The 27701-nt window shown below is 33.9% G+C and overlaps 4 protein-coding genes across 5 annotated transcripts; 3 read left to right on the top strand and 1 right to left on the bottom strand.

Annotated features, from left to right (window-relative positions):
• Window positions 1-163: 163 nt before the first annotated feature.
• Window positions 164-1046, top strand: LOC129309876 (monothiol glutaredoxin-S2-like). The gene has a single exon (XM_054951625.1). The coding sequence runs from the start codon at window positions 618-620 to the stop codon at window positions 924-926; it is 309 nt and encodes a 102-aa protein (XP_054807600.1). The 5' UTR covers window positions 164-617; the 3' UTR covers window positions 927-1046.
• Window positions 1047-6970: 5924 nt separating this feature from the next.
• LOC129307755 (acyl-CoA-binding domain-containing protein 6) lies at window positions 6971-13786 on the top strand. Its single transcript, XM_054948630.1, has 17 exons — window positions 6971-7219; window positions 7394-7451; window positions 7647-7725; window positions 7965-8117; window positions 8248-8325; window positions 8665-8769; window positions 9338-9404; window positions 9493-9554; window positions 9935-10074; window positions 10213-10339; window positions 10466-10580; window positions 11151-11239; window positions 11720-11803; window positions 11886-12236; window positions 12790-13287; window positions 13365-13424; window positions 13609-13786. The coding sequence occupies exons 2-17, from the start codon at window positions 7414-7416 to the stop codon at window positions 13687-13689; spliced, it is 2127 nt and encodes a 708-aa protein (XP_054804605.1). The 5' UTR covers window positions 6971-7219; window positions 7394-7413; the 3' UTR covers window positions 13690-13786.
• A 535-nt stretch (window positions 13787-14321) lies between these two features.
• On the bottom strand, window positions 14322-22645 carry LOC129309174 (anaphase-promoting complex subunit 7). 2 transcript variants are annotated; one of them, XM_054950582.1, is made up of 18 exons: window positions 22488-22645; window positions 22322-22390; window positions 22149-22199; window positions 21940-22074; window positions 21762-21824; window positions 21425-21540; window positions 21143-21227; window positions 20373-20432; window positions 19521-19566; window positions 18832-18905; window positions 17077-17127; window positions 16776-16976; window positions 16624-16668; window positions 16419-16512; window positions 16165-16310; window positions 15826-16055; window positions 15097-15157; window positions 14322-15010 (listed from the first exon to the last, which is right to left on the bottom strand). In XM_054950582.1, the coding sequence occupies exons 1-18, from the start codon at window positions 22554-22556 to the stop codon at window positions 14924-14926; spliced, it is 1683 nt and encodes a 560-aa protein (XP_054806557.1). In that variant the 5' UTR covers window positions 22557-22645; the 3' UTR covers window positions 14322-14923. The 2 variants fall into 2 exon arrangements, with proteins under 2 accessions (XP_054806557.1, XP_054806558.1); XM_054950583.1 differs by lacking the exon at window positions 16776-16976.
• A 708-nt stretch (window positions 22646-23353) lies between these two features.
• Window positions 23354-27293, top strand: LOC129308821 (uncharacterized). The gene is given in 5 exon segments (XM_054950210.1): window positions 23354-23810; window positions 24225-24344; window positions 24500-24554; window positions 25008-25255; window positions 26259-27293. Coding segments are annotated over 5 exon segments (861 nt in total). The 5' UTR covers window positions 23354-23454; the 3' UTR covers window positions 26341-27293.
• Window positions 27294-27701: the final 408 nt, after the last annotated feature.

Genomic DNA, 27701 nt, shown 5'->3' with positions numbered 1-27701 from the left:
GGGGGGGGGGGAGGGCAGAAATTAGCGCAACACAAAACACGACGATATCTCGTACGAAGAATCACGGGCATGAAAAGTCGAGACAAAAAGTGAGCACTGTAAAAGGACATGCATGAGAATAACATTATTTGAATCCGTACGGGCACACGTGTTTGTTCCCGTATGGCATTGATCGATACATTATCGTTGATTTATCCCTGTCAGCAAATGATCAAAGCGAAACTCCAAAAACAAAAACCGATATCGACCTTTAAATATATCCAAACGGAACATTCTATCCGATCGATCTCCACCTCAAATCTCATATCTTCTCCTCCTTCGTCTCTTGGCTTCTACCCCAAGCTCCAAAACCCTACCTCAAAACCCCTATATAAACCTCTTCCACTTACTCTATCCATCACACCCAAAACCCTAACAAGAAGCTAATATATAAATCCACTCTCGTTGGTTACTTCGCTGGCTTTGATTTTGATTTTGATTCTGATTCAAACTCGATTGGATTCATCAGCTTGATCTCTGAAGGCACCTTCCTGATCAATCTGTATTGAACCCAATAGGCATTGTTCCATCCTCAACCTAGCCATCAGACTATATATATAGATATATATAAGACAGAGATGGAGAGGGTGAATAACATGGCATCAGAGAGACCGGTGGTGATCTTCAGCAAGAGCTCTTGCTGCATGTGTCACACAATCAGGACCCTCTTTGCAGAGTTCGGTGTGAACCCTGCGGTTCATGAACTGGACCAGATTCCAAGAGGGAGGGAGGTTGAGCAAGCCCTTTCAAGGCTAGGGTGCAGCCCCGCCGTGCCGGCTGTGTTCATCGGCGGCGAGCTTGTGGGCGGAACCAATGAAGTCATGAGCCTCCACCTTAACCGATCCTTGATCCCAATGCTCAAGCGAGCAGGTGCTATGTGGGTTTGATCTCATACAAAAAACAATATATGCAATATGCAACTACTATATACATTATATATAGAGATCTTGTCTTATAATATAATGTAATAATACTAATAGTAATAATTAAGGCTAACTTCACTGCGAGCCGCTGTTTTTCGTTTCACTAGCTAGTGGGTTATCACCATCTGAGTTTTATCAGCATTCTCACAAGCTACTTAAATTCAGATTAATTTGATTAGCCTCTAATAATCTCATCAGGAGAAGAGACCTAAGAAATTCAGATAATAACAAGAAATGAAGAGAAGGGGAAAGAGGGAATTCATTGGAATTAGTAGTGATTCAAAAGCTATCTAATTAAAGTTCTATGCACGTCCTTTAAAGTCTTAATATTCTTAACTTTATTTGTGTTTCGTCGTATTCATGCGCCTATGTTATGCACCCTAGCTAGTTTCTTTCATCGGTATCGTCCGTATAGCCGCGTCTAAAACGACTATACACAGTTTGAGAACACATTAGTGGGTATCTAATTCTTGATTCAACGTTATTTGGGTTCCACAGAGTACACAGATAGAATAGTGATGCTGTGTATGATATATATATATATATAGGGAAAAAATACTTCAATATTATTTTAAAATGCAAATTTAAATTAAAAGGGTTCCATTTTTTTTATTCAAATGTCTTTATGAATAAGTTTAAAATTGTGTGGAAGATTAAAATTTTCTTATTTAAAATGACATCGCTTTGAGTTTTCTAGGGTTAGGTTATTAATTAATATGGACCCTCCTCCGACGAACTGTATTACAAATTACAAAATAAAATAAAAACAGCGGTTTCATTATCATCATCAACAACGAACAGCTGTCAACAACTTTTTGGAAATGGATAAAAGAATAAGTGGACAAAAATAATAAAGAATATTATATTTTAACTCAACATTCTAAAACATAAATTTATGTCTCCATTTATTTTATTATATACTCACTTCATTTAAAAATATAAAATATTTTTTAAAAATTTAAAAATTTATATTTTTAATATTTTAAAATATAATTATTATCTTTTTTTAAAACTATCCCTATTGAATAATCACTTTATATTTATTCTAAAGTGAAATACCTTATTATGTAGGGATAGATATGAAAAGATAATGTTAGTTTAAAAATAAATAATCACTTTATTGAGGAAAAATATTAGGTTAAAAATATCTTACATTTTTAACTCAATTTACTTATACGTAGCTTGGACATTTTAATATCTAATAAAAAAACGGATCAAAAAAATATTTTGAAAGTGATATTGGTGAATTTATATGAAGTGTTCTTTATTTTTAATATTTTCAATCATTTTATTAATTTTTATACAATATAAAATCTTCTCTCTCTTTCTTAAAAAGAAAAACTTCCCATAAACGGAAACAAAAACGTCATTTTATAAAATATAAAATCTTTCTTAAAAAGAAAAATTCTCTACAGAAAATTTTATCCTAAAAAAGCAAGGGGAAAAACAAAAACGGAAACCCACTAATTAAGCAAAGTATGGCAAGGAATGAGGCACAAGGTAAAATAAAAATCTATACCTGCGTAACGAGGATGTGTAAACCTTATCCCCTGCTTGATTCCACTTATCTGATGAGAGAGTACAGATGCACCAAACGGTACAAGTGAATATGACACGTGTAACAATCATGATTGGTTCCTTCGTAACATCATCAAACAGTTAGATACAACTTGAAAGGAACAAACAAAAAGAATAACTGATAGAGCATCGTGTGGCTAAAGAGACTGTGATGTACAGAGAAAAGCATTTTAGGAATGATAATTGATGGAGATATCTGGACCTCTCCAATGCTATCTGTTTAATTTACTGAATTACAGAAGGATATGAAAGAATTTATATATAAATAATTTAGTCTCCATCGACTTAGGTTAATCGTTCCACTGGTGATGAAAGAAGACGATGATCAACTGATAAGTCATAACTTTCTGTACGAAGAAATTACGTTGGACGAAGCCTAAATGAGTTTATTGTTGTTGTTTGTTGATGTGGCCTGTCAAATTTGGTCATTTCTCTCTTAATAAGGGAGTTAATCCTTTTTTTGCCCTGAAAAGAGTTAATTTTTTTAAAATAGTTTGGGTTGCAATCAATGAATTCCCAGTAAATTGTTGTCATTTGTTCATCAATATATATATATATATATATATTATTAAATTGTGCTTTGCTTACTATCGCGATTTGTGTATTTTTGGAATTTGGAAATGGTGGCTTCGTGGTGGTGGTCTTTGAAGATTAGGGGTGGTGCTTTATTTAAAATTTCAAAAGTTTAAGGTCTCGGTTGTCAAGAGAATTATACCCAAATGTAAAAAACCATTAATAAAAATTATCAATATTTTATTAATTTTTAAAGAGAGAAAACCTCTTATGGAATAGCTCCCAGAGACTAGAGTGAGATAAAATACTACTTCTTCAAATGGTAAGACATTTTTATTCAGATTTTACTCTTAATAAATTAGTTAATTATTTTTAAATTGATATTATATTTTCATATTTATTTTTATTTAATAAAGTGTTTTACTTAAAAATAAATATAAAATAATTTATTTATTAAGGATTTACATTAATTATATATATCTTGAAATATAAAAATATTTTTTATTTTTTAACATTCAACTTTTAAAAAAAAGGTCTTATATTTTTTAATGAATGGAGTATATATTTTCAAAAGAAATAATTTTAATTGACACGTATAACGTGGTCATCGTAAAAAATACAGTCTCATAAATTTGTGAAACAATCTTTATAGCATGGAGAACAGATTAAAAAAAAAAATCGAGAAGAGGAAAGAAGTTGATCTAGGATTTTAATGTTTCTTTTTCTTTATGGGGCTTCCCAGTTATGAAAGATGGAATAAAGTGGTAAATTTTTTGGCCTAAGCATAAAATAATAATTGATTATTTGTAAAGTGAAACAAAATAAATAACTATCTTCTCCCCGTTATAAATTGCGACTCCAAACGTGGGCTCAGAGGTTCGATCCTTTTCTCTTAGCCCAAGTCTCCAGCCCCATGGGCCCACGCTGGCCCGCTCATTACCCGATAAATGCCTTCTAGGGCCGTGCGCCGAAATATATTATGAAATATTTACATAAAGTTATTGTTTTTTATACATATTTTTAAGTAGCTATAAAATAACGTAATTGAATATAGGGGAAACATATGCGTGTTTGGTTTTTATTCTCATTTTTAATTTTTAAAATTTTTTTGTAATATAATTTTAATTTTAAAATAAAATAAAATAAAAATTCTTTTGGTTATATCAATTAAAAAATTATTTGATAATTAAAAATGGATTGATAGTTATTGTTATGGATAATTAATGGTAGTGATTAATAATAAAAAATAGTGAAGGTAATTTTAATTTTTAATAATTAAATTTAATATATTTTTAAATATAAGAAAAATAGCTTTTTTAAAAAAATAAAAATAATTTTTGGAAACAATTAAGTGAAAAACATTTATCCAAATAAGTTTTCAAATTTTTCTATTTTCAAAAACTAAAAAAATTAAAAACAAAAAACAAGCAGGTCCATAGTCATTAATTCTTATAATTTTATCAAATTTTGTTTTTAGTTATTGTGATATTTTTTAGTATTTTCAATTCTTATTGAGATTAAAAAATCTAAAAATATTAAAACTATAAAGATCTTAGTAACAAATGCCACTCAATCTTGTTGAAATTATATGGATTGAAAATATAAAAAAATACTACGAAAACTAAAGTAAGATTTAATGAAACTATAAGAATTTGTGATTATTTTTTTTGAATATATATAAAAAAAATATCAGGCCATTTTAATATTCCTCTAGACATATTTGGACGTCGCTAATCATGTTCAGTGAATATTGGAAAAATTCATTACTAAAATCTTTTTTTTTTGGTCAAGATATCTCATATTACGTAAGTCAAATCTTTTTAAAAATATCTTATAAATTATGATAAAGAAACTCATTTTAAAGATAAGAGAAACTACCATGTATCTTTTTGTTTTTCTTTATAAGCAAAACTACAAATTTTAAAGAGCACCTGTAACATTTTTTTTTTTCAAATTATCTCTCACACAGTCAATGTTTATTGTCATTGAAAACATTTGTTTAATTAATTATAGAGATAATTTAGTCCATTTTTTTAAATTTCTAGCACAATTATTATACTTAACTAACTTTCTTAAACTGTGTGAATTAATTTTTTTCCTGCAGCCAGTTCACACAAAATTGATTATATTTTTTTATTGTATTTGGAGATTGAGGTAATATTTATAGACAGAGTAGTTGTTATTATTCTGTGTGAATTGCCTACCAAAAAAAAGGGAGAATTACATACAAATCTCATTTAATATAATTATTTTTTACAAGCTAAATGTTGTGTTTGAACAACAAAAATTAGGTGTGTTAGATACACAAAGTTTTAAAGATGAATATAGAGTCCTTGAGCTCTCTCACTTGAGTTCATTCGGATGTCAAAATGTAAAAAAATTGCCATAAATGATGTTTTTGATTAATGAAAAACAAAGTACAAAGTTACAATGATTATAACTTGTAAACTAAAAATAAACCTAAGTCTAATTATGGATCACAAGGTAAATGATTTGGAAAAGTAAAATTGAGACTAATTTTGGCTATAGCCGATGATTCGAGAGAGTTGGATTTATTCAGGTCGGGTTCAATTTAAGCCGGACTCAAAGTATCATATTTTCTTAAAAAATTCATATGACTAAGCTCAACCCAAACTTTTTTTGGTTGGATTCAGGCTGACATGTCAGGCTCAAACAAAATTACTAACTCTATATACATATAGAGCTATAAATTTCAGTAATTGAACTTATTTGGATCAAGATCAATTTGAGCTGAATTTATTTGGATCGAATTTAAAGTGTTCCACCCTCTTAAAAAATTTATATAATCAAGCATGGCCTTAACTTTTTTTAAATGGGTTCAGGCTAGGTCTAAATTACTAGCTCTAATTTTGATATAATTTCTATGTATTTTGTCTATGTTTTTTTGTCTCTCGATTGTGTTGGTTGGGTCTTTTTTATAATTGTATGCCTTGAATTGTTGTCCCCAAAAAATTCAAAGCTTGTTTGCAAAATATCCATAATTATTAAGCACAATCATGTTAGATTCATGGCATATCAGATAACAATCTCATATGCATTCAATAGTCTCCAACATCCAATCGTTTCAAGTTTTAAGAGTTACGTTGAGTATGTGTGTAGTACTATTCCTTCTGGACATGAGTGGAACCTTATTTTTATTTGGCTCCATCATTTCAATTTTCATTCCTCTTCGTGATTCTGGACTGATGCTTTGTTTTAGGTCCAAACAATTAATTGTGTTGTCATTCTTATAAACTCAATCATTAATAAATCGAAGAGTGATTAATTGTGTTAAGTGAAACTTTAAAATAATTTTCTCAAAAAAAATTCCTGTGCGAACCGTTTTACTACATTTTTTTACTGGAGCATTAGACCCATTGGATTAGACAAGAACCTATGTTCCAGTGATGGGTCTAGAAAATTTTATTAGAGAGGGCAAAATTTATACTAAATATAAATATTAATTTCTCTTGAAGAAAAATATAATTCTAAATATTGATTCAAATAATATATAAATAAAATATATGATAATTTTAAAAATATATATTAATGTGATTTGCATCATAAATTTAGTTTTATAATAAATATAAGAATAAATAATGTTTTTAAATATGTATGCTAGATAATTTTAAAGAGAATGTGGTGCGACAATTAATTTTTTTATGGGGCCAATTATAATTTTAACTAAAGTTTAGGTAAATGTTTATTTTTCTAGCGGGGCAATTGCCCCCTCTATACCCAACGTAAATACGTCCCTGCTTCTCAGATGCTGATTTTCTTCAAGCTTTTTTTATCTAATCATAACGGTCGTAATCTAGAATCAATCAATTTATGCATGCAATGACCTCACAGCGCTCATACAACAACACAAGAAGACAAAACTTCTATTAAGCGCTAACGTGCGTGTCCTTGGCTTGTGTCTGTACTATGTTTCGTATGCTCTCTCTCTCTCTCTCTCTATGCTTTACCCCTTCCAGCTCATGCCAATAATAACTCATCGTAAAGTGAGGCTTTTCCACTGCCATGCTCGTTGCTCCCCAGGCCTGAGCCAAGTGTTTTCGGTTCGGCGTCGTTTAATGCTTCACCTTTCTCTTTCGTCAGCTTTCTTAGCAATTAAACGGGTGTATCTTTTGTTTCTCTTTTTCTGGAATTCAGAGCTGCTTCAGGTGAAGCTTTCTCCGCACACATTCAGACAATATTTCCTTTTTCGTACTTTGTCCACTTTACGGTTGCTTCATCATTGTTGCTCTTTTCAATGATGAGCTCTTTCTGGATTACCTTTGTGGAGTTTAATTATTAGGGCTTTTTTTGGCCCCTCATTTTGTTTCTTGTTCATTCAGTGTTTGGCTGATTCTTGAAGATGTTTGGGTTCTCTCGTCGGCGCATGAAACTTGGGAGGTGAATCATTCCTTCCTATTTTCTTTGTATTTTAAATTTAAACTCCGTTTGTTTGTTTTGTTTTTTTCGTATGCGCAAATGAAAGAGGCATCTCAGCTATTAGATTTTCTTGTGTACACAAATTTGGAATTGAGACGAAAGCACAGCAAGTTGGTGAGGTTATATTGTTGTTTTTTCATTACGTTGTTGCCTCAGATTAAAGGTCCAGCTTTCCGACAATCCTCAGGGAACTAGAAGTCCTATAAGGCAGCTCAAGCGAAATGGCAACTCCAATGTAAGCTTCACATACTCATTCCTTGAAGGTTTACTCCGTTATGTGTACTTATAAAGTACCGATGCAATACTGGGAAAAAAAATTGGAACCTTCAATGTTCAATATGTATTTGAGACTCAATTAAACAGGAGACGGCACTTAAAATTGCATTTAAACACCGTATATTATGTTGTGTCACCTTGTCCGTGTTGTATTAAATCCCGTATATATAGTGCTACTAAATTCATATTCTTTTTCAGGCTGAGGGAGTTGCTGGGACAGATGGTCATCCTGATGAACCTGATGGCCAACGTTCATCTGCTGTGCCTGAGATTAGTAATTGTACGCCAAGCAACTCAGAACATTGGATGGTGTTGTCAATCTCAGGGAATAAGCCCACTCCTAGATCCAATGTAGATAATTTCATGATTCCTATTTCATTTTATTTTTGTTCCTGGGTTCTTATGCCAAGAGCAGTAGTGTGAAAATTCTCCCAGAATAGCAGAGATGGTGAAAGTCTGATGTGTTATTCATTATGAGCAGCATGCAGCAGCTGTCGTTGGGAATAAGATGATAGTGGTTGGTGGTGAATCTGGTAATGGATTGTTGGATGACGTGCAGGTGAAAAAACATTTCTTGGATGGAGAAACCATAAGTATAGTTTTTTAAGTTTTGGCTAACAAGTACTACTGTAAACACCTATCTGGTGGATATCTTTTGGTACAGTTCAGCACCAATCAATTGGGTCTTTGAAAGCTTACCTTCACAAGCCATCGTTTTTTTTTTTTTGGAAACTTGATAACAAACTTTTGAAAGCCTTTTCTTGATTAATATTAACTGTTTATCTTGATGAAGAGATTGTTTTTTTATCTCAAAATGAGAACGAAAATTAATATTAACTGATTCTTTTGTTTGTTCATCTTGCAAACTCTGATTTGGATACATTTCTTTGTGATACAGGTACTGAGTTTTGATAGATTTTCCTGGACCACAGCATCATCAAAGCTTTACTTGTCACCTAGCAGTCTGCCACTAAAGATTCCAGCATGCAAGGGTCACAGCTTGGTACTATAATATATCCTATTAGCATAAAACATTCAGCATATTGGTATCTGGTTTGCGTTGTTATGCCCTATCATAGCTATCCTGTTTGCTATAATCTTGGTGTTTCACATTTGATATTGCTTCATTGTACTGCACATGGAGCATCTTGTCTGTCATTGAAAAGTTGAGAAGGTGAACTTCCCATGAAAGTTGAAAAACTGCCCATCTATATGTGCTCATGGGCTCATGTACAATATTCTCCAGTAAGTGCTGAAAACTAAGAATGTGCTGTTATTGGAACTATACATATTAGGCAGAGCTTGTAACTAACTGGTGGGCTTTGTGAGGTGTTTAAATAGTTCCAACAATGAGATAATTGGTGGGAAAGTTAATTAAAATACAGGTATTCATCAAATCTTAAATTTTGATAAATTCATTGCATGACTGCCAATATCACATGATGCCAAGTCCAGAAGTCAAATGAAAAAGAATTAAAGGGTCAATGTCAAATTATTGAGCAACACAAAGGAAAATGCATAAAATAATCGAGGTTGCTAAGTTTGTACTTATAAAATCTTGGCGTGAACAGGTTTCCTGGGGGGAAAAGGCGCTTCTGATTGGAGGGAAAACAGAACCAGGAAGTGACAGAATTTCAGGTTCATCTGCATGTCCTTCACACATATAATAGCTTTTTTCTGATTTATACTGTCAAATTGATTTAATTAATTTCTTTGGTGTTTTTAGTGTGGGCATTTGATACAGAGACAGAGTGCTGGTCACATGTTGAAGCAAAAGGAGACATACCGGTAGGAATTTTCACTTCATTAAAAGCAAAATCGTCCTTGTGGTATAACTAGATCAGTGGCATTGTCTTTTATAATGATCCTACTTATTGGGAGTGTGCTTCTGGATTATATAATTTGCTCAAGTATATTAATATATGATGCCAATAATCCACGAGAAGGGTGCAATTCTCATATTACATCTGATAAGGTCCAATGTCAGGAAGTAATCAGCACGGACAACTGAACAAGAAAAATATGGGAATAAAATCTGTAATGATGCACAGAACTCTATGCAGCGCCCTTTGTTTTCTTCAATTCAAGCCTCTATGTTGAAGTTGACGCACAGAACTCTATATAATGTAATTTGGCTGTAATGACTAAATATTGTGTCCTACATATAGGTTGCTCGCAGTGGGCACACTGTTCTTAGGGCAAGCGCAGTATTGATATTATTTGGTGGTGAAGATGCCAAAAGGAGGAAACTGAATGACCTGCATATGTTTGATCTCAAGTCCTTGACATGGCTACCACTTCACTGCACGTAAGTAGATGAAATATTGAAAAGGCTGGACTCCAATGTGGTTAACTAATGACAAATCATGTTATAAATTTTAACATGCTTGTGAAATTTGGGATCTCAGTGTTCCTCATCCCTGCTGAATTATTTTATTACTTTCAGGGGGACTGGACCTTCTCCAAGATCAAACCATGTGGCTGCACTTTATGATGATAAGATTCTTTTCATATTTGGAGGAGCATCAAAATCCAGGACCTTAAATGATTTATACTCACTTGACTTTGAAACGGTGCATAAGCTTTTGGTTTTACTAAGTCCTTACTGCAATTCTATTTAGTGAAACTGATTAATTTATCATTGGAACAATTCAAATCTTCATTACCTACATAATTTGATGAAAGGATCTGTTCCTCAGATGGCATGGTCAAGAATGAAGATAAGAGGATTCCACCCTTCACCTCGGGCTGGCTGCTGCAGTGTTCTTTGTGGTACTAAGTGGTACATTACAGGGGGTGGAAGTAAGAAAAAGAGTACGTTTTTATAACCACTTTTTTTCAATTTTGGAAAAGCAAATATTGCATGAACGTTAACTTTTTTTTTTTAAGATTTATATTTACATATTTTCAAGTCATTGTATTAGATTTAAGACTTTAAAAGTATGGAGTTTGAGACTTGGTGTTTTAGAACTTAAGGCAACATTTGAAATCAGGGCGTGTCATCTAATCCTTGTCAGCTAGAACATGAAGAAGCTTCTCTTGAGCACTGGAGCAAGGATACTTATTTTTGGAGGAAACAGAATGGGAAAAAGAGAAATATGAAAAGAGAATTTTGAAAATAGCATAGAAACCATGCATCAACTTTCCATGGCTCCTTGTGAATTTGTAAATAGAACTAGGTGAAAACGATCTCTATATTAATTTAATGTCCATGAAGTAGATTTTAAGTTCACTTAAGGTTCACGCTTATTTATGGATTGAGCTGCAGTATGTACTGAAACTATTAATTAAATGTTTTATTTTATGTTTATACCTGCTCAACAATCACTTAAAAAATTTTGTTCTTTGAAAAGAGCAATCTCAGTTCCTTGATTCATTTTTTAGGACATACAGAGACTCTAATATTTGATATTATAAAAGTGGAATGGTCTGTGGCAAACACATTACCTCAGTCTTCAATCACTACCAACAAGGTGAGTTATTTCCTTTTTCTTCATTTACTGTAATTAATTAAAAGCTATTTTGAGTATTTTCTTCAATGTAATCTATTTGGCCATCTGCAATTAAAACTTTTGCGCTGAGCAGGGAGAAAATAATTCTTCATTTTTGAAGCCCCATCTGGACTAGTGATGAAGTTTGGGCTTTGATTGGACGTGTTTAATCTTGTTGATGAAATCTCTGGCTTTGTTCTAAATGAATTTTTATTGATCCTGTCATCTGATAAACTTTAAATTTTACAAATGCTAGAATGTGTAGCTCGCTACTAATGACCTGATGTTATATTATGCCTTGATTCTGCACTGAGTCCAACATATACATAAATCTTTTTTGTCATTTTGAGACCTACCCTCCTTGCGCTTTCCCTTACAAGATGTGGTAAGCATGCTTGACAATATATGCTTTCTTGTAACTATATTATCCAAACATGTTTCTAAGATCTTTTGTATGGCCAGGGTTTTAGCCTCGTACTTGTGCAACATAAGGAAAAGGACTTTCTTGTTGCATTTGGTGGATTCAAAAAGGAGCCATCGAATCAGGTCTGACAAAAAGTCTTATAAGTTGTTTTGTGAGTTGGTTACAGTTAAAACTTCCGACATTTTTCCTTATGAACTTGAACAGGTGGAAGTGTTGATAATTGAAAAAAATGAACCAGGTCTTGGAAGACATAGCACTCCCACTAAAGGTCCTGGTTCTATAATATTTGACAAGCATTCATCAACTGCTGCATTGCCCCCTCAACCTAGTGATCCTTCACAGCGATTAGTTAACTCTGTTGCTAGACAAAATCTAGCTTCTGTTATTGAACATGGTTCTGGAAGGAAATCTTTGTCAGAGTCTCTGCTTGCAGATTCCAATTCTCTATCTAGTAACGTGTCTCTTCGCAGGCAATTTGATAATGAAGAAGATTACGACACAGATGTCAGGATAGACAAGACTGCAGAAGTGGATGGTTGCTTCCCTCAGGTAAGGGTGAGAAGTCTCAATTTCATATCATTTTAATATACAACACTTCTTGGACACCCAGAAAACTAGCTTACAAATACTTTTTCAAAGCGACATAATAAATGCTCCTTGGCCATTCCCCTTATAAATATCCTGTAGAGTTTTCCCCTTGTTTCAGTCTGTGGTGTCTTAATCCCTAGACCACGTGTTTTGAGACTTTGGTTATGTAGTTCCAAATTACTATGCCTAGCTATATTTGAGGCATTTTATGGGATTTTTTTCATGGTTCATTTTGGTTATGTGGTTCCAAATCCATATGCCTAATTATATTTGAGACATATTTTGTGTGACCTTTTTCACGGTTCATTTTGATGAGCCGGTTCACCTTTATCACGGTTAAAATTATCATTATATTCTTTTGGACGGTGAGAAGTCTGAACCATATAATGTAATGTCCAGAATGTTTCAAGCTGTAGTAAACATGGAACATTTATTGCTATTCCAATCCTTATTCTTACCCTCAATTGATGCCAACATATATGAAGAAATGTGTAAGAAATTGCAAACTTTTATGTATCAGGCAACAGATCGCAGAATCAATCAAAATGATACCGGAAATCAGATGAACACAAGCGGAGCCAAGATCAGTGTAGAGGAGTCACAGTACCAACAACAAAACCTAGGATATGGAAATCTAGTGATAGAAAGTGATGATGTGTCATTCCCAGAAATCAGTAAAGCAGAACCATCGTCCGTTTCAAATATCTATCAATACTATGAAACTAAAATGGCTGCACTCATAAGGAAAAATGGGATTCTCGAGGGACAATTGGCAGCGGCACTGGCAAGCCGAGAAGCTGCAGAGAAAAGCATAGCATCTGTTCTTAAAAGTAGGCAAGAGATGGAAAAAAAATTGGCTGACACAGCAAAGGAGATGGAATTGCTGAGGGAGAAACTAGCTAGTGTAGAGTTAGCCCAAGAAGAGGCTAATAGCCTATCAAACATTGTCCATTCTGACAATGTAAGGCTTGAACATGATGTGGCTTTCCTCAAGGCTGTTTTGGATGATACCCAGAAGGTATATGCTGCATCATTTGACTTCAATTTGCATACTTGATACAAGGTGCTGTTGGTTGATTTGAAAATTTGCTGTAGGAGTTACATTCAACAAGAGGAGTTCTCGCAGGAGAAAGAGCCAGGGCATTCCAATTACAGGTAAAATATTGATGGTAAAGCATGTGCCCCGGAAAAAGTGGGAAAAAAATGAAGTTTAAAATCTTCTCTTAACGTTAATTGACAAATGACTATGCATGTTCATACGATTTGCATAATTGATATTATGTACTTTCTTGATCTTGACAAAAAAATTAACGTTAAAATCTTCTTTTCTGCTTTGCAGGTTGAAGTCTTTCATCTCAAGCAGAGATTGCAATCAATGGAAAATCGAGCACATACCCCTAGGAAGCCTTTTCATGTATAGCGAAGTGTTTTGAGTGGTCAATGATGCCAATGAATTTCAGAAAATGTGGAAGAGTTCAACTTGTACATATTTGAATCAATGAATTCAACTTAAACAACCACAGCCCTTTTACTGTGTATATGTTAGCATTTTGTTTTCCTCCGTTTATCAGTTCGTTAGATAGGCAATGAATTTTATTCTTGTCTATCCATAAAAGAATTTTGTTGATGAGAGATGGGAAGACAACATCCGATATAACTAGATTTTCTAGGAAATAAATGAGTGAATTACGTTAACTTCTTTTGATATTTAATTAAATTAGATCTAATATCATATTTAGTTGAACATTTTGTTGACTGTCACATGCTTATGTTGTAATTTTTTCCAATTTTCTGCTTATCAGTAAATTAAGTTTTTGCCCAAAATGTATAAAACGAGCTTAACCATTTATTTCTATGTTCAGAAAGAAGTAAACTTTTAGTATGTGTGAAAATTTGATTTCTTTGAACAAAAACAATAAGTTAAAAGAGATATGTGCAATGTGTACGTTAGTGAATATTTTCAAAACAAAGGAATGATCAGCATAATTGAAATGAATTTCTAAATATTAGTATGACATTAGAAGAAAATGAATTATGAAAGACAATGATGCATAATTAAATTAGATTAAATATATATTATTAAAATAAAGTAACTTTCAACATCAATCAAAGCAAGATCTATGAAAGTGCACAGCCATTAGACAGATGAGCAAGGACTTCCCCCCTCCTTGACATAAGCATTAGGCCTAGCCTGAAGCATAAGCAAGGACAAATGTTTTGCAAGTGAAGTATACTGATACAGGAAGTGAAGGTGGCTGTCAAGAAATTTCTAACCAAAGCATAGCTATTACAAGCATAAAAGCGTGAACAAAGAAAATGTACAATGGAGATCGCAAAAGCTACCAGCTAGGAGTCATATATGGCCCGCTCAGTTGGAACTTGATTCTCCTCCCAGGTCCGGTTCCTACTGTCCAGTCTCGACGAGGAATTTCATCCGCTACGTCCCTCATTCCAAATTCATAACGTACATTATCATTATGTGCCCCAGTTGGCAGTGATTGCAAATTATAGCTTCCTGATGTGAACTCTTGCTGCCCAAAGACAAACAGAGCTTCTTGGCCACCATGGTAATTTTCACCCTACTGCTAATGCCAGTCACAATAAACTACCAGCAGAAGCACTTCATATTATCAGAAATTTTGCCACTAATAATATCACAAGAGTTCAGTTTCTTCTTGGTCTCCATCAGCATCTTCAACATCATTGTCATCATCTTCTTCAGGTGCATCTGGATCCACTCCCTGCCATAATCAAGCATGTAAAAAGGTGCATGAATAGGTGGAGGACAATGAGAAAGGTAGGTAGTGATTGATGATAAAGAGCAAACCTTCATCTGCTTCTCTAAACGCTCTAACCCGCGTTTTGCTGCCTCGTTCTGTGGATTTAACCTGCAATGCATGCTAGCAGTTAGAACTTATTATTGCAAATAGGGAAAATTCATGAGCACAGAAACACATCATGCATACTCCTGCAAATAAAGAAACCTTGTTATAATACCAATTCTAGCTAGAGTAAAATGCAATAGCCAATGAAACATATTGCATCTAATACCCAACCCGTTTCTAACCCGACCCATGAAATGAATAGGAAAAATCTTCCCAGTATTTACTTCCCATCAGTAAAGTCAATTTTCTGCACAAGATTTGTTCCCTCCAAACATGAAATTACCTAGTTTTTCTTATTATCAAATCAAAAATAAAATCAGTCTCGTGGGGGCTTCACTAACAACTAAGCATCACTTTGGCTTTGTCATCTTAACAGACAAGCAGCATTCATCATAAGGACAATAAATAATGCAAGAAAAAAAGGTAAGACTGCTTTTGGAAAATGAGAGGAAATAATGTTATCATGCTCTGAAAAGATGGCGCCCAGTGCACAAAGCTATCTACATTGACAGAAAGCACATAATAAGGTTCTTTCAATATATCAAATGCAAGATCGTGGGTATTATACTGCTGACATAAAAGGAAGTCAAGTCAATATAATTTACTCTACATAGCTTGCAAGGAAAAATGCCAAAATTGTGCAGGCATTAAGACAAAAGGAGGTGATCAACCTTAATGCAGCCTGATAATGTAACAAAGCGTCCTGCAGCATATTAGTAGCAGCAAAAACTTGAGCTAGTTTTACATGAAGGGAGTCATCAGCCCAGTCTTTCAGATATCGCTCAAGTAGAGACACAGCATCTCCATTCCGGCCTTCAATAACATGGAGCTCAGCTAAAGCTAGGGCAGCTCCCAGGTAACCTGGTTCCAGCCTTAATGCCGACTCATAGAACTTTTTTGCCTGTTTGAAGTATGCATGATATTTTGTTAAAAAAAGATGCATGATGTTTAACACATAAGGAAACTTTAGAAACAAAGTATTCTGCAGATACTTATCCCCACATGTTTACCTTTTCTCTGCCACTAGAATTACTTGCATGTACATCACCAACGAGTTTTAAAGCCTTTGCAGATTGAGGCATTGCTTTCATTGCTTCTCTTGAAGCATACAAAGCCTCTTTAATTTTAGAGAGAGCCAAATAAGTATGAACCAAACCTGAAAGTTTAATTTAGATTCATGACAGAAAAGTTTAGGGCTTTCATTCTCTTGCAGATTTTAGATACAGATCATGCAACTATCCATGTTTCCCATAATAAAATAAACCTTGATATGAGCGAATGTCAGGTCTCAATTCTTGAGCACCCCTAAAGGCAACCACAGCTGCTTCTGGCCGTTTCATATTCAATAATAAATTTCCCTGAATAAATTCAACATGTCAGAACAAATTGCAAAATGATGTAATAAGCCGCTACAAACACATTAATCAGATAGAACCACATTTCATCTGACACAATAGTTATATTTATACCTTCATTATATATCCTGGTATGTGCCTTTCATTGATTCGAATGCTCTGTTCGCAAAATAATCACTCATATTGTAAGCAATACTATGATAGAGGAATACAACCCACCCTGCTTCTTTTTTTTTTTTTTTTTACGAAAATAAATAAGTCATAACCTGCTCGGCATAAGATAGTGCTCTTCTCTCATCTTTCCTTTCCCACAGAACAGATAGAGCTACAAAAACCTCTGGTCTTGCAGGATCAATATTTAACAAATCATGCACTAACTTGTTCAGCTTTGAATGATCAGATTTCAACTTTAAAAGAATTGCATACTCATCCATGTATGTTATAATGTATGGATCAATTGACCGAGCCTGTTATCACCAAATTATCACATAAGCATATGGTGTGGGTTGGTCGGAAGAGAAATTTCAATAATGATGTGTCAACATCATGGACAACAACTTCACATACCTTCTCAAAATTCATGATGGCCTCTTCATTCTTCCCAATGATAGCTTCGACCTTCATTTGCAAGTTTACAATATACATCAGAATCCATAATAGACTGCCAAGCAATCAATTCAAGGAACTAGATGTACAATAGAAATAATAAGGGGGTATACGGTCTCTGACAGTCAGACAACTTGTGAAAAGGATTTCCAATATATTATACACAATTTCTAAATAATAATATGATTCAAAGCATCAACCTTCAGTAACTCATACACATGACAAATGGATATGTACATAGATTTGCATGAGTACATTCCTTCAACAAATATTCCGGTAAGGTCTCACTTTATTCACTGCTTGACTTGCCAAATCAGCTAGTCTTGGCATTATGACATGACAATGTAATACTGGTAAGAGGTAACCTTAGAGAGACATGCAGCATCCCTGTTGGATACTATTTTTCACAAATCAACCAAAAAGAACTAATTGATTTTGGTCTCTGCAAGAATTGCTACACCAATGGACAACAAAATGACATCTTTTTAGAAAGAGCACTATTTGAGGAAAGATAAACAATAATTGAAATTCAAAATTTCATGGCTTAACATTTCCAACTAGAACAAAGAGAACAGAAAGGGCATCTGTCACAAGACAGAAACTCAAAAACCTAGTATTGAAGTTCTCATTTTCAATCCAAATAAGAAATCGCAGAACTAGGTACGTAATATTCCTGGCTGTACTTCAAATACATATAAAAGGGAAAAAAAATATAATAAACAATCTATTAACAGATTATAAGTGAACATCTATTCTTTCAAGATGTGGGAGAAAAGCAACTTTTTTCTGTGATAAATGTTGAAAAGCTGAAGTTGTAAGGTCTGGTAACTTGTTAGGACGTCTCAAAAGTATATGACATAATAACACATAATATTTTAGAGTTAATAGCCCAGCTGAACCAAATAAAAAATAGTAAATAGATAGGTACAGGACAGAAAGCACATAATCAGACTATTAAAACTGAAAACAACATTGTTACAGAAAGACAATTAGTATAATAGAACAATAACATATTTCTTGTCTCCTTGTTGACCTTACCCTCGTGACTACGGCCATTTATACAACTGCTACTATAACAAGAGAAGCAGGGTAAAGCATAAATCACTGAGCAAAGATACAATGAGAGGTACCCAAATCCAGAAATAGTATTGACATAAAAAATTTCAACCAAAAGAGAAGCATTAAGAAAAAAGTGCAGAATGTTTAGGCAGACAGTAGACTGCATAAAAGTGGTTCTGCATATTTTCTAAGGACAGATCAAAGAACATATTTCCAATTATTTTATTTTCCCTTAATTGCACACACATAGAAGAGTACTTTCTTAAGCTCCCAGAAGTCAAATTTTTTTCTCAAAAATTATTCATGAAACAGTTAGTGATTTTCTCAAAATCATGCTGCTATCATCAATACCATCTAATTTTCAAGTTTCTAACGACATATCTAGAAGTGTTTCCCTAGACAAAAGTAGAAAAATATGATGATTCTGTAACCAAAAGTCTCTAAAGAAACTAGGAAATTAGACCATCTAGAACAAGATTATAATATAGAAAAAAGAAATATTTAAATAAAGCAATTCCGCTGTCGACTTAATAAGTCAAAAGTCTTTTGCTCCTGAAAAAGACAGATATTTGCAATTAAGCTGCCAATGAACACAAAGCAACAACCATAAATTTTAGGCAATTTTCACAGGCTTTAACCCAATGTAGCAAATATAACCTTCGCAATCTCAAGTAGCAAGTGTATATTGTTAGGGAAACGTTGCAAAAGATCCTCAAATAGTTCCAAGCCACCTGCCAAAATTTAGAATGGATAAAACTGTATGCATCAAACACATATCTCAGAAGAGTGCAAACAATTTTAAATAACAGCATCTTTCTTCAATTCAAATTTTGTACAGGACTGAAATATATAAGGGGTCACATACATAACAAGTAACTTGACACAACAATTTACAACACCCTTTGTTTACTTATTTATTATTTCATCAAATCCATATCCCACCTATCTTTCTTTCTTTTTTGTTTTCCCTTTTGGTCTTATTCCAAAGTTAGCCAACCCCACCTAGTGAAATAAGGCTAGTTGTTGTTGTTGGTCATGTTTTGAAGTAGCATTAGGAGTGAGTGACCCTCTTCAATGGCACAATGAGAATTTGCGGGCAGAATATCTAATGTACAAAGCTGTGCTAATTTCAAGGCTCTCAGGAAGAAAAGACAGCATTTACGGTGACATAGACAAAGAACAACTTATGGTGGCAGATTGTAAAGTAATTGGTGTAATCTCTCTGTGCAAGCAAACTCACTACACCCTTAGATCACATGAATTTCACCAGTAATGAGATCCTTCAACTTTTGAGGAAAAAGGCATGGAACTAAGAGACTCCATATAAAATATAATAGCTAACTCACCTTTGTAGTCATTTGAAGCCATGCAACACTGAGCCTCAACATAGCGCTATAAGGAAAGAGGAAACTATCAGATTTACAGATGATGTCGCATTTAAGAGAAAAAGAAATGTGACTGCACCATCAAACTACAATTTTGTTTTCCTAGCCTATCTTTATGGCCATGCATTAACGTTAGATAACAAGACTGTTATATAGGGTCACATTCTCATGGGCCAACAGCTGCCAGCCACATTAAAACTCACTGAAGGAGCATGATGATGAAGAATGGAAGAAAGGGAAAGGATGGATCTGGAAAACAAAGATTATATTCTAGAAGAATTAAGAAAGGTGGAAGTGGAGGTGAGGAAGAAAGAAATTCAAGATAATGAATGCCTCATTAAGCTGAGGTAGGGGGGAGTTGAAAGTTACTTGGAAATGGCAGTCAGGATTGGAGAAGAACCCACTGGGGAGAGAGTGTGAACAAGATTAGAGGAATTTGTGGGAGTGCTGGCTTCTCCAATGCTAGTGTGTGTCTAGTGTCTACTGGCTTCAATTTTCTCAACTTTCTATGCTGCTGAGATGTTGTTTTGAGCGCTATGCTGCTATGGCCGATTTGTGATCCTTGGGTTAGTGTTGCTCCTTCATCTTGATGTGCTGTTTGTGAGATCAACATGTTCAGCTCAGTACACTCTAGGTCTATTGTTTAACCACCAAAAATATTCCCATAAACATCAATCTTTATTAATTCAGTCCGTAACAATTCAGGTAGAGTCACCTCTGGAGGAATTCATGGAATATATTGACCATGCAAATTAGGATTGACTTGCAATAAAGTGGCAACAGAGAATTTTTACTATCTCATGTCCAACTTACCTGAAGCCAACGGCATGATTCAAGATTATCATATTGAGCTCTCCCACTTCTATTTGGATTCTGACATTAAATGATTAGACATCAATTATTATGTTACAATATTGGAAAATATTTGAACTACAATTTATTTTTTAAACAAGTAAGCTTGACCAAGACAACATATAAATGCTATTATGATACAAGTTATCTGTATTTCAAGAAATTCTAAAGAATGAATTTTACAATCTCATTTAGGTATTTTTAAGGGGCAGAATATTTCAGAATGCCCACAAACTTGTCTCTTAGACCAAATCAACTTGCATGAATATTAAGAAGAGATGATTACATTGACAGAAGAGAGAAAATCGATAAATTCACATTCATAAAGGAAATGAACCTATCAAATTAGAGAGAGTCATGTAGTAAAACAGAGAGACATGCAGCAGGTGAGAGCAGACCCAAAGTGGCGGAAGAAAAGGCAAATGATCAACATAACTAGATCATAATGTAAAAGGTTTCTGTTTTTAGGAGTAGAGTATCTTTGATAATGCAAATGATGTAAAAGTCCACTATTGTATGACTACATCTGAATTCACAAATAATTAGCTGATAAAAAAAGTAGTGCTGTTAGCACATAAAGACAGCATTATATAGGATAAAGCCTAAAAAGATAATACTCTGTTCTTGAGTACCTAATTGACCTAAGAAGAGGAAGAGATGCAGTAATTAAATGAATCCTTAGCTGGGGGTCAGCCTGCATTAAATTTTTTCCCCTGATTTTATCAACAAACCTGAGGAAACAATGAAATAATATCCTTTGCAGTAGATCCCATTTCTGCTAAAGCTGTGATAGCCTCAATTATGAAAGGACAAAGTCTGTCAGAAAGAAATCCATAAGGAAGTTTGATTTTAAAAGTCAATAATATTATACATATTAAAAAAAAAAAAGCTTGTGGAATAGGCAGAACTAAAAAATTATAAGTCAGTTCCATGAGTGAGCTCATGATGTATTTGGTACTATCAACAAATGAAACAAGCAATCAATTTAGTTTAGAGAATTTCGCTTGACAAACCTTAGACATTCTTTGTAAATTGCAAGAGCAGCTCGATTATGTCTAGAATTTCGATAAAGCTTCGCCAATAATAAATTCATCTGCAAATTTCTGGCTTTGCTTGGAATTCCTTCCATCTGTAGTGTGCAAGCGACAAATAATTAGTGAAATATGAACGAAATGGTAACAAAATAGGAATGTATTATAAATTATACTTTGTAATGGCGTAACATGTTTCCCATCATAAAACGGGCCGTATAAGTGAACAAATATACAAAGCAAAACCATTTATAGTATTTCATCGCAATCTTGAATCCCTCCCCAAAGAGAATGGAAGATAGAATGAGAACATACAAACCTCGACAAGAGCTGCCTTATTTTCATTCAGGGAATAGTGACATGATGCAATTTTGAACTTCACCTATTATATCGAGAGAAAGAAAAAAATAATAATTTGGACATGCGATAATTTCTAAGTTTTACAGGGGTAGTCAAACTAAGATCAACTAAAAACAAAGGGAAGTAAGTTACTACACCTCATTTTCATTGATTGCTGATACACCATAAGAATTTGGAGAAGACGACCTGTTTGAGGACAGTGAACTCCGAGATGACGGAGGGTTTTGTTTAGGAATCATCTTGTAGTATTGCAAAGCTTGCTTGTAGTTGTGCTGCTCATCAACAGAAGAGTTAAAAAGACTTCAATATCCAAATAAACAAACCCATTTCAGGAGGGATCACTTACAATGGCTCTGCGAAACTCCCTTTCGCGGAACAATGAATCACCTAGAAGCGCCTGCAAAAGAAGGAAATTACCAACTTTAACAAACTCTTGGAGATGGGAAATTTCAGCGCAATGCAAAGAAAATAAAATAAACAAGGAGGAAATTATGTTAAAAAAATTAAAATTTCCAGAACCTGGCTCTCGGCTTTGAGGTGTAGGTTGGTTTCAGCATTAACAGTGGGTGACGAAACAAGAAAACAACCCTGTCCAGACGAAAATTGGGAATTAGACTATCACTGAAATGAAAAACAACGATTCTTTATTTTATAACCCAAATTCAGATGCGGAATAGGAAATTACGAGCATTTGAGCAGAGCCGCAGAGGCCATTCTCGAGAAGGGTAGCGATTTGATCCTTCGGAACTTCCATGATTAACAGATGTGAGCAGAAAGATTGAGTGCTTCTGAGACTAGACACTGATGTGAAAGACAAAGAGGCCCCGAGCCTGACGCGCTCCTTTTTTGAAAACCCCAATTCGTTTTTTCGTTCGCCCACGTAAGATGAAAATAAAAATAAATCATTATTATTATAATATTGTTATCATTATTAATTACTTCAAAAAACAATTAGTAGTGATGGTAATAATTAACAATTAATATTAATAATTTTTGGCTAAAAAACAATTAATATTAATAATTACTGAAAGGGCATGTTTGGTTTGCAGCAAGAACCATCACGGTTTTAAACACATTTTTAATTAATAGAAGCTCAAATTTAAAACACATATTTAAGTGATTATAGTTCTAATCTTAAACTTCATTCCCTTGCTAAAACTAATATTCTTGCTAAACTATGCTACCTGTGGGATTTATAAGATGTTTTTTAAAAGTAATTTTTTATCTAAAATTTAAGATAATTTATAATAATTAAATCATTTTTTAAATTTTACTCTTTTTTAATTAGTATAAAAATATTTAATATAATTATATTATTATTTAAAAATAAAAATAAAAATAAATATTACTTGATATTATTTTTTTAATATATGTGAATCGGTTGAAAATACTTAATATAATTATATTATTATTTAATAATAATAATAAAAATAAATATTACTTGATATTTTTTTTTAAATATATGTGAATCGGCTTGAAAATGTAAGGATTAAAAGTTGACATCGTTAGTAAGAACCGCACGTGCCTCTGTGAAGGGTGTACCGCCTCGACCGGTCCACCCTTATTAGGGCCCTTGAACTGCCTCCTGCTTCGTTCTTCGGAGATCAAAGTTTCTAGCTTCTATCGGTGAACGGTGATTGAATGGTTCTGTCATGGAATTGAATCGCCAGCGAATGACGCGGCGGAGGTGGGAGCAGGAGAAGCTAGTGAGGAAAGTAATTTGGCCTTCAATTCAGGGACATGCTTGTCCGATATGTTTCAAAAACCTTGAAGATCATTACAAGGAAGCTGCAATCCTCTCCGTGTGTATGCACGCCTACTGCATCGATTGCATTCGGAAATGGAGTGGCTTGAAAAGAAGGTGTCCCCTCTGTAATGCAAACTTCAAGTCTTGGTTCTGTAAGCTCAGTCTTTCCTCCAGAGAGTTCTAGAAGGAGGTGTTACCCTTTGATGATTTAACCCAAAATTCTCATCAAGAAATTAGTGCAAGCCGTGTAAATGCCTCTAGGTGAGTTCATTCTTCTTCGACTTTGCTTTTCATTATTTTTCTTGTTAGCATTTCCCTCCTGGTTTGGTTATCGAGAAATTAATAAAAGGGACGGAAAGGTTATTTCTGATCTTTGGGATTGTATACTGTCGAGGAAAACAAGGTCCTTTTATTGAGGTTAATTATTAAATTTGGTGGCTAGCATGTTCTAGATTTTTGCTTTCATCTTTCATTGAATGGAATCAATGAACGTGCTGTCAGAGATTATTTGTATAATGATTTTACTGAACAAACTGAAGCCGATGAAACTGTTTGGTTGAACAGTTATCTTGTTTCTCAGGCTTCTTTTCCTGGTAAAAATGTTTTTGGGTCTTTATGCATAGTACACACGTTTCAGTATGTTTTTTATGCGATCATATTTAGACTTCTTCATAGAACAAGAGCTGCTTTAGATGAAAGGCGAACTAAGGCACTGCTATGGCGGCGGTCATTTGGACGTCCTGGACATGCGAGTACCGAAGCTATTTCTCAAAGGAAACTTGATTGGCGTGCAAGGTACATAAACTTTGGACTTACGCATTATAAATCTATGATTCTGTAAGCCTAACTATATTTTCAGTTACTGTCTCTTTTTTCTTCTGTAAATAACTTGACTCCAAGGTTTTGCTAATGTAATTCTTTTCATCCATTATAATTGCTTTTACTTACAGCATATATAAGAAGCAGTTGAAGGCAGTTCCTTTAACCTCTAGCCATCTTGATCAGGTACGTTATGTTTAGTGGAAATAATGAAGATTCAGTTGTTCTTTAATTTTTACATTCACTACTATTGATCTATTATTTACACAACTTTCTGAATGCTTCTCTTTCATCAGTTACAGAAACTTTTTCAATAATTCATATTTTACATGTTGAAGTGTCTTTCTATGTTGTAATCAGAATATCAGAATTTTTTTTTCATGAATTTGTTCATTGTGCTGGCTTTTTTGCCCCCATCTATTGCTCCTTATATTTCCACTTTTGCCTCTATATGAAATTAATTTTTTTCCTTAGTTAAAAGAGTTTGTCTTGGATGACGGCTTTAACTTTTGTGTTATTATAAAACATGCACAACTACTTCTCTTCTCTCTCTCTCTCTCTCTCTCTCAGATACAACAGAAAGCACTTCTCTTCTCTTTTACATTAATGTGTTTTAGTTTTTATTATTGAAATGTTCAGATTAAATCAAGAAATAGTTTGTTAAGAGAGAAAACACTGCAAAAGATTGAGCCATGGATACGGAGGGAACTACAAGCTGTTCTTGGTGACCCAGATCCAGCTGTCATTGTTCATGTGGCAGCCTTACAGTATCTTGCATGGCTGGAGGAAAAAGTTGCTTCTGGACAGTTTGTTGTTGAAGAGAGGTTTATATCACCTCTCCGTCCTTTCTTGCAAGATAAAGCTGGCATCTTTTGGCATGAACTAAGGTGCTTAAGTCTTTTATAAATCTAGAATATAATCCAATTTGACATATTATGATGCTGCTGTTGTTGTTATAATGGGGATGTTGCGCATAGGATATAAGTTGGATAGTGTTAGTAAAAAAAGGCTAAAGGAGTTATTTGTGACCAAAAGGTACTTAATAAACTTAGAGGCAAAATTTCATCAAACTGCTATAAGACTGGTCATATTATATGGTAGTAAATGTTGGGCTTTAAAGAGATAATAGGACATAAAGTTGGAGTAATAGAGATAAGAATGTTGAAAGAGATGTGTGGGCATACTTGAAAGGATAAAATATGAAATAAGCATATACGAGAAAAAGTGGGTATGACACCTATTATGGGGAAAATGATAGAAAATTGTTTGAAATGGTTTGGACATGTATAGAAAAGGTTATGTGAAGCATTGGTAAGGAGTAAGCCTTGTAAAGAGAGGTTAAGGAAAACCAAAGAGAGCACTTGTGAAAGTTGTTAAATGAGATTTTTTAATTAATAATATTCTTAAAAACTTAGTTGATGATAGAGCACAATAATATCATGCAATCCATGTAGTCGATCTTGCATAGGGACAAGGCCTATTGCTGTTATGAGTCTATGAAGCTTCTATTTTGACTGCTTTTTCAATATCCTGTCATTTCTACTACAGTGGGCATATGTAATTTGTTTGTTGTTATGTTGCTTGTCACCTTATTTTTACATTTCAAATCATTGGCTTAATATTCTGATTTGTGTACTTCTACTTGTCAATTCCCTTGGAGCTTTATATTCAATATCAGTTCCCCCTCCCCCAATATTAGTAGGTCTAGGTATCAGAGGTATATTAGAGAAGATTTCATGTTATGTAGTGACAATATTATGTGTCCCATGAGCGAAGATGACTGAAAAGACAACATTTGCTGCTTGAGGAAGTTTTTACTTCCAGGCAGCATTTTAAGTGACACCTTCTCTGTTTGGGGCTATCTAGATGAGGAAATTTTTCTTCATGCAGATTGTATGGAATAAATATGAACTATAAGCAAGTGCAAGATCACTCTTCAAGAAGCAATAAGAAGATGGCACATTCCACCTAATCAACTGGCCTTGTCTTGTTTGTTTCAAATGACTCTTCTAGTTGTTATTGTTATTTGGAGAAGTGAAGACATGATCGAACTATCTTTATTATAGTTTTCTCTAGTTTTTTTTTAAATCTACTGGGAATTGAGAACTTGTATTTTTGGCGAACGGTGGAATGGCAGAAGTTAATACCATATATTATTGTAGGTGTTTTGCTGAGAGTTCTTATAGTATTGAAACATATGATGCCGTAGTTGAATATAAAAAGCTGGAGTGAGGGAAGAGAAAATACTTTTACTATTGCCCATCTATCAATGTGGGAGGATGGAAATTGTGGTGGCACATTGTTCCTGAGCTCATGCTAACATAGGAATCTGCTTGTACTTCTACCCAGCTGATTCGTGCTTTTTAAGATAAAATTTCATTTGCAAATGGCAGAGCTATTCCAGTTGGATGGAAATTTTAGGATGATGATTCTTTCTGTCTCAGCTACTTTAAAGTTGGCTTCAAGTCTCAAGACTGGCGGTGTTTTTTTGCTCTTTGATAAAGTACAGTGGCATCAGACAATTCATGTAATCAATCCCACGTGGGGGGGTAAGACTTGTTTTGTAATACACATGTTCACCAGTGTCTTCCTGTGCGTTGGATATTCTTGGACTGCTGCCCTCAAGCTTGATATGCGCTCTCTGCAGCATGGGGTGAGAAATATTGATAATTTATGCATCCCCAAATCAAGTCAGCAGGAACTAATACATGTCATAGATTGGCAACTATTGCTGTGTTGATTTTTGTTATTTCCCGAGCACCTAAGTCTTGAATAATTGTACATGATTAATGGATTTGTCGCTCCATTTGTATTATAATTTAATGAATCGTTTTTATTTTCTATTGGGTCATTTTCGTTGATAATTTCCCCTTCTATCTTAAGATTGTAATTTGTAAAGCTGCTTTACAGTTTTTTTTTATTAAATGGAGCTTTGCAGCAATTAAATGTTCCATTGTTTTCTCCTGAAACTGTAGGAAATTTGTGTTTGCTTCCATTCAAATATTGGCTGTATTTGAATGGAAATATCTAAAGAATTATGCTCGCCATACTCACCAAAGAATGTCAAATACTTTTAGGCACGCCATAGGAATCACCAAAATTTTCGTTATATATATGTAAATATTTTCCTCAAAGCTCATGTAGAAGTAGAAGTAACAAAGGTCGCTCAAGGCATAGAGGGAGCCTAGGAGGTGCATCTTTTCATAAAGACAAAGTAAGAGAAAGTGTTCAAAATTCTTCAAATTCAAACCAAGAATTGATGATATCAGCATTATATCACAAGGAGTAACTTATGGTTACAACCACTTTTAAGTATATGATTGGAACCATTGG

The sequence above is a fragment of the Prosopis cineraria genome, unplaced genomic scaffold (assembly GCF_029017545.1).
Source record: "Prosopis cineraria cultivar Desert tree isolate PC_DT_omini unplaced genomic scaffold, ASM2901754v1 PC4, whole genome shotgun sequence".
In the NCBI taxonomy this organism is placed as follows: Eukaryota; Viridiplantae; Streptophyta; class Magnoliopsida; order Fabales; family Fabaceae; genus Prosopis; species Prosopis cineraria.
This window is presented reverse-complemented; position numbering and strand designations above follow the sequence as displayed.

Bases quoted from the DNA above. Each gene is read 5' to 3' on its own strand.
- LOC129309876 (XM_054951625.1), top strand. From the start codon at position 618: ATGGAGAGGGTGAATAACATGGCATCAGAGAGACCGGTGGTGATCTTC.
- LOC129307755 (XM_054948630.1), top strand. From the start codon at position 7,414: ATGTTTGGGTTCTCTCGTCGGCGCATGAAACTTGGGAG. The intron at 7,726-7,964 runs GTAAGCTTCACA...ATTCTTTTTCAG, and splicing joins AGCGAAATGGCAACTCCAAT to GCTGAGGGAGTTGCTGGGAC. The intron at 9,555-9,934 runs GTAGGAATTTTC...TCCTACATATAG, and splicing joins AAGCAAAAGGAGACATACCG to GTTGCTCGCAGTGGGCACAC.
- LOC129309174 (XM_054950582.1), bottom strand. From the start codon at position 22,556: ATGGAAGTTCCGAAGGATCAAATCGCTACCCTTCTCGAGAATGGCCTC. The intron at 21,825-21,939 runs GTGTAGTAACTT...TCGATATAATAG, and splicing joins CAGCAATCAATGAAAATGAG to GTGAAGTTCAAAATTGCATC. The intron at 20,433-21,142 runs GTTTGTTGATAA...ATTTAATGTCAG, and splicing joins TTATTTCATTGTTTCCTCAG to AATCCAAATAGAAGTGGGAG.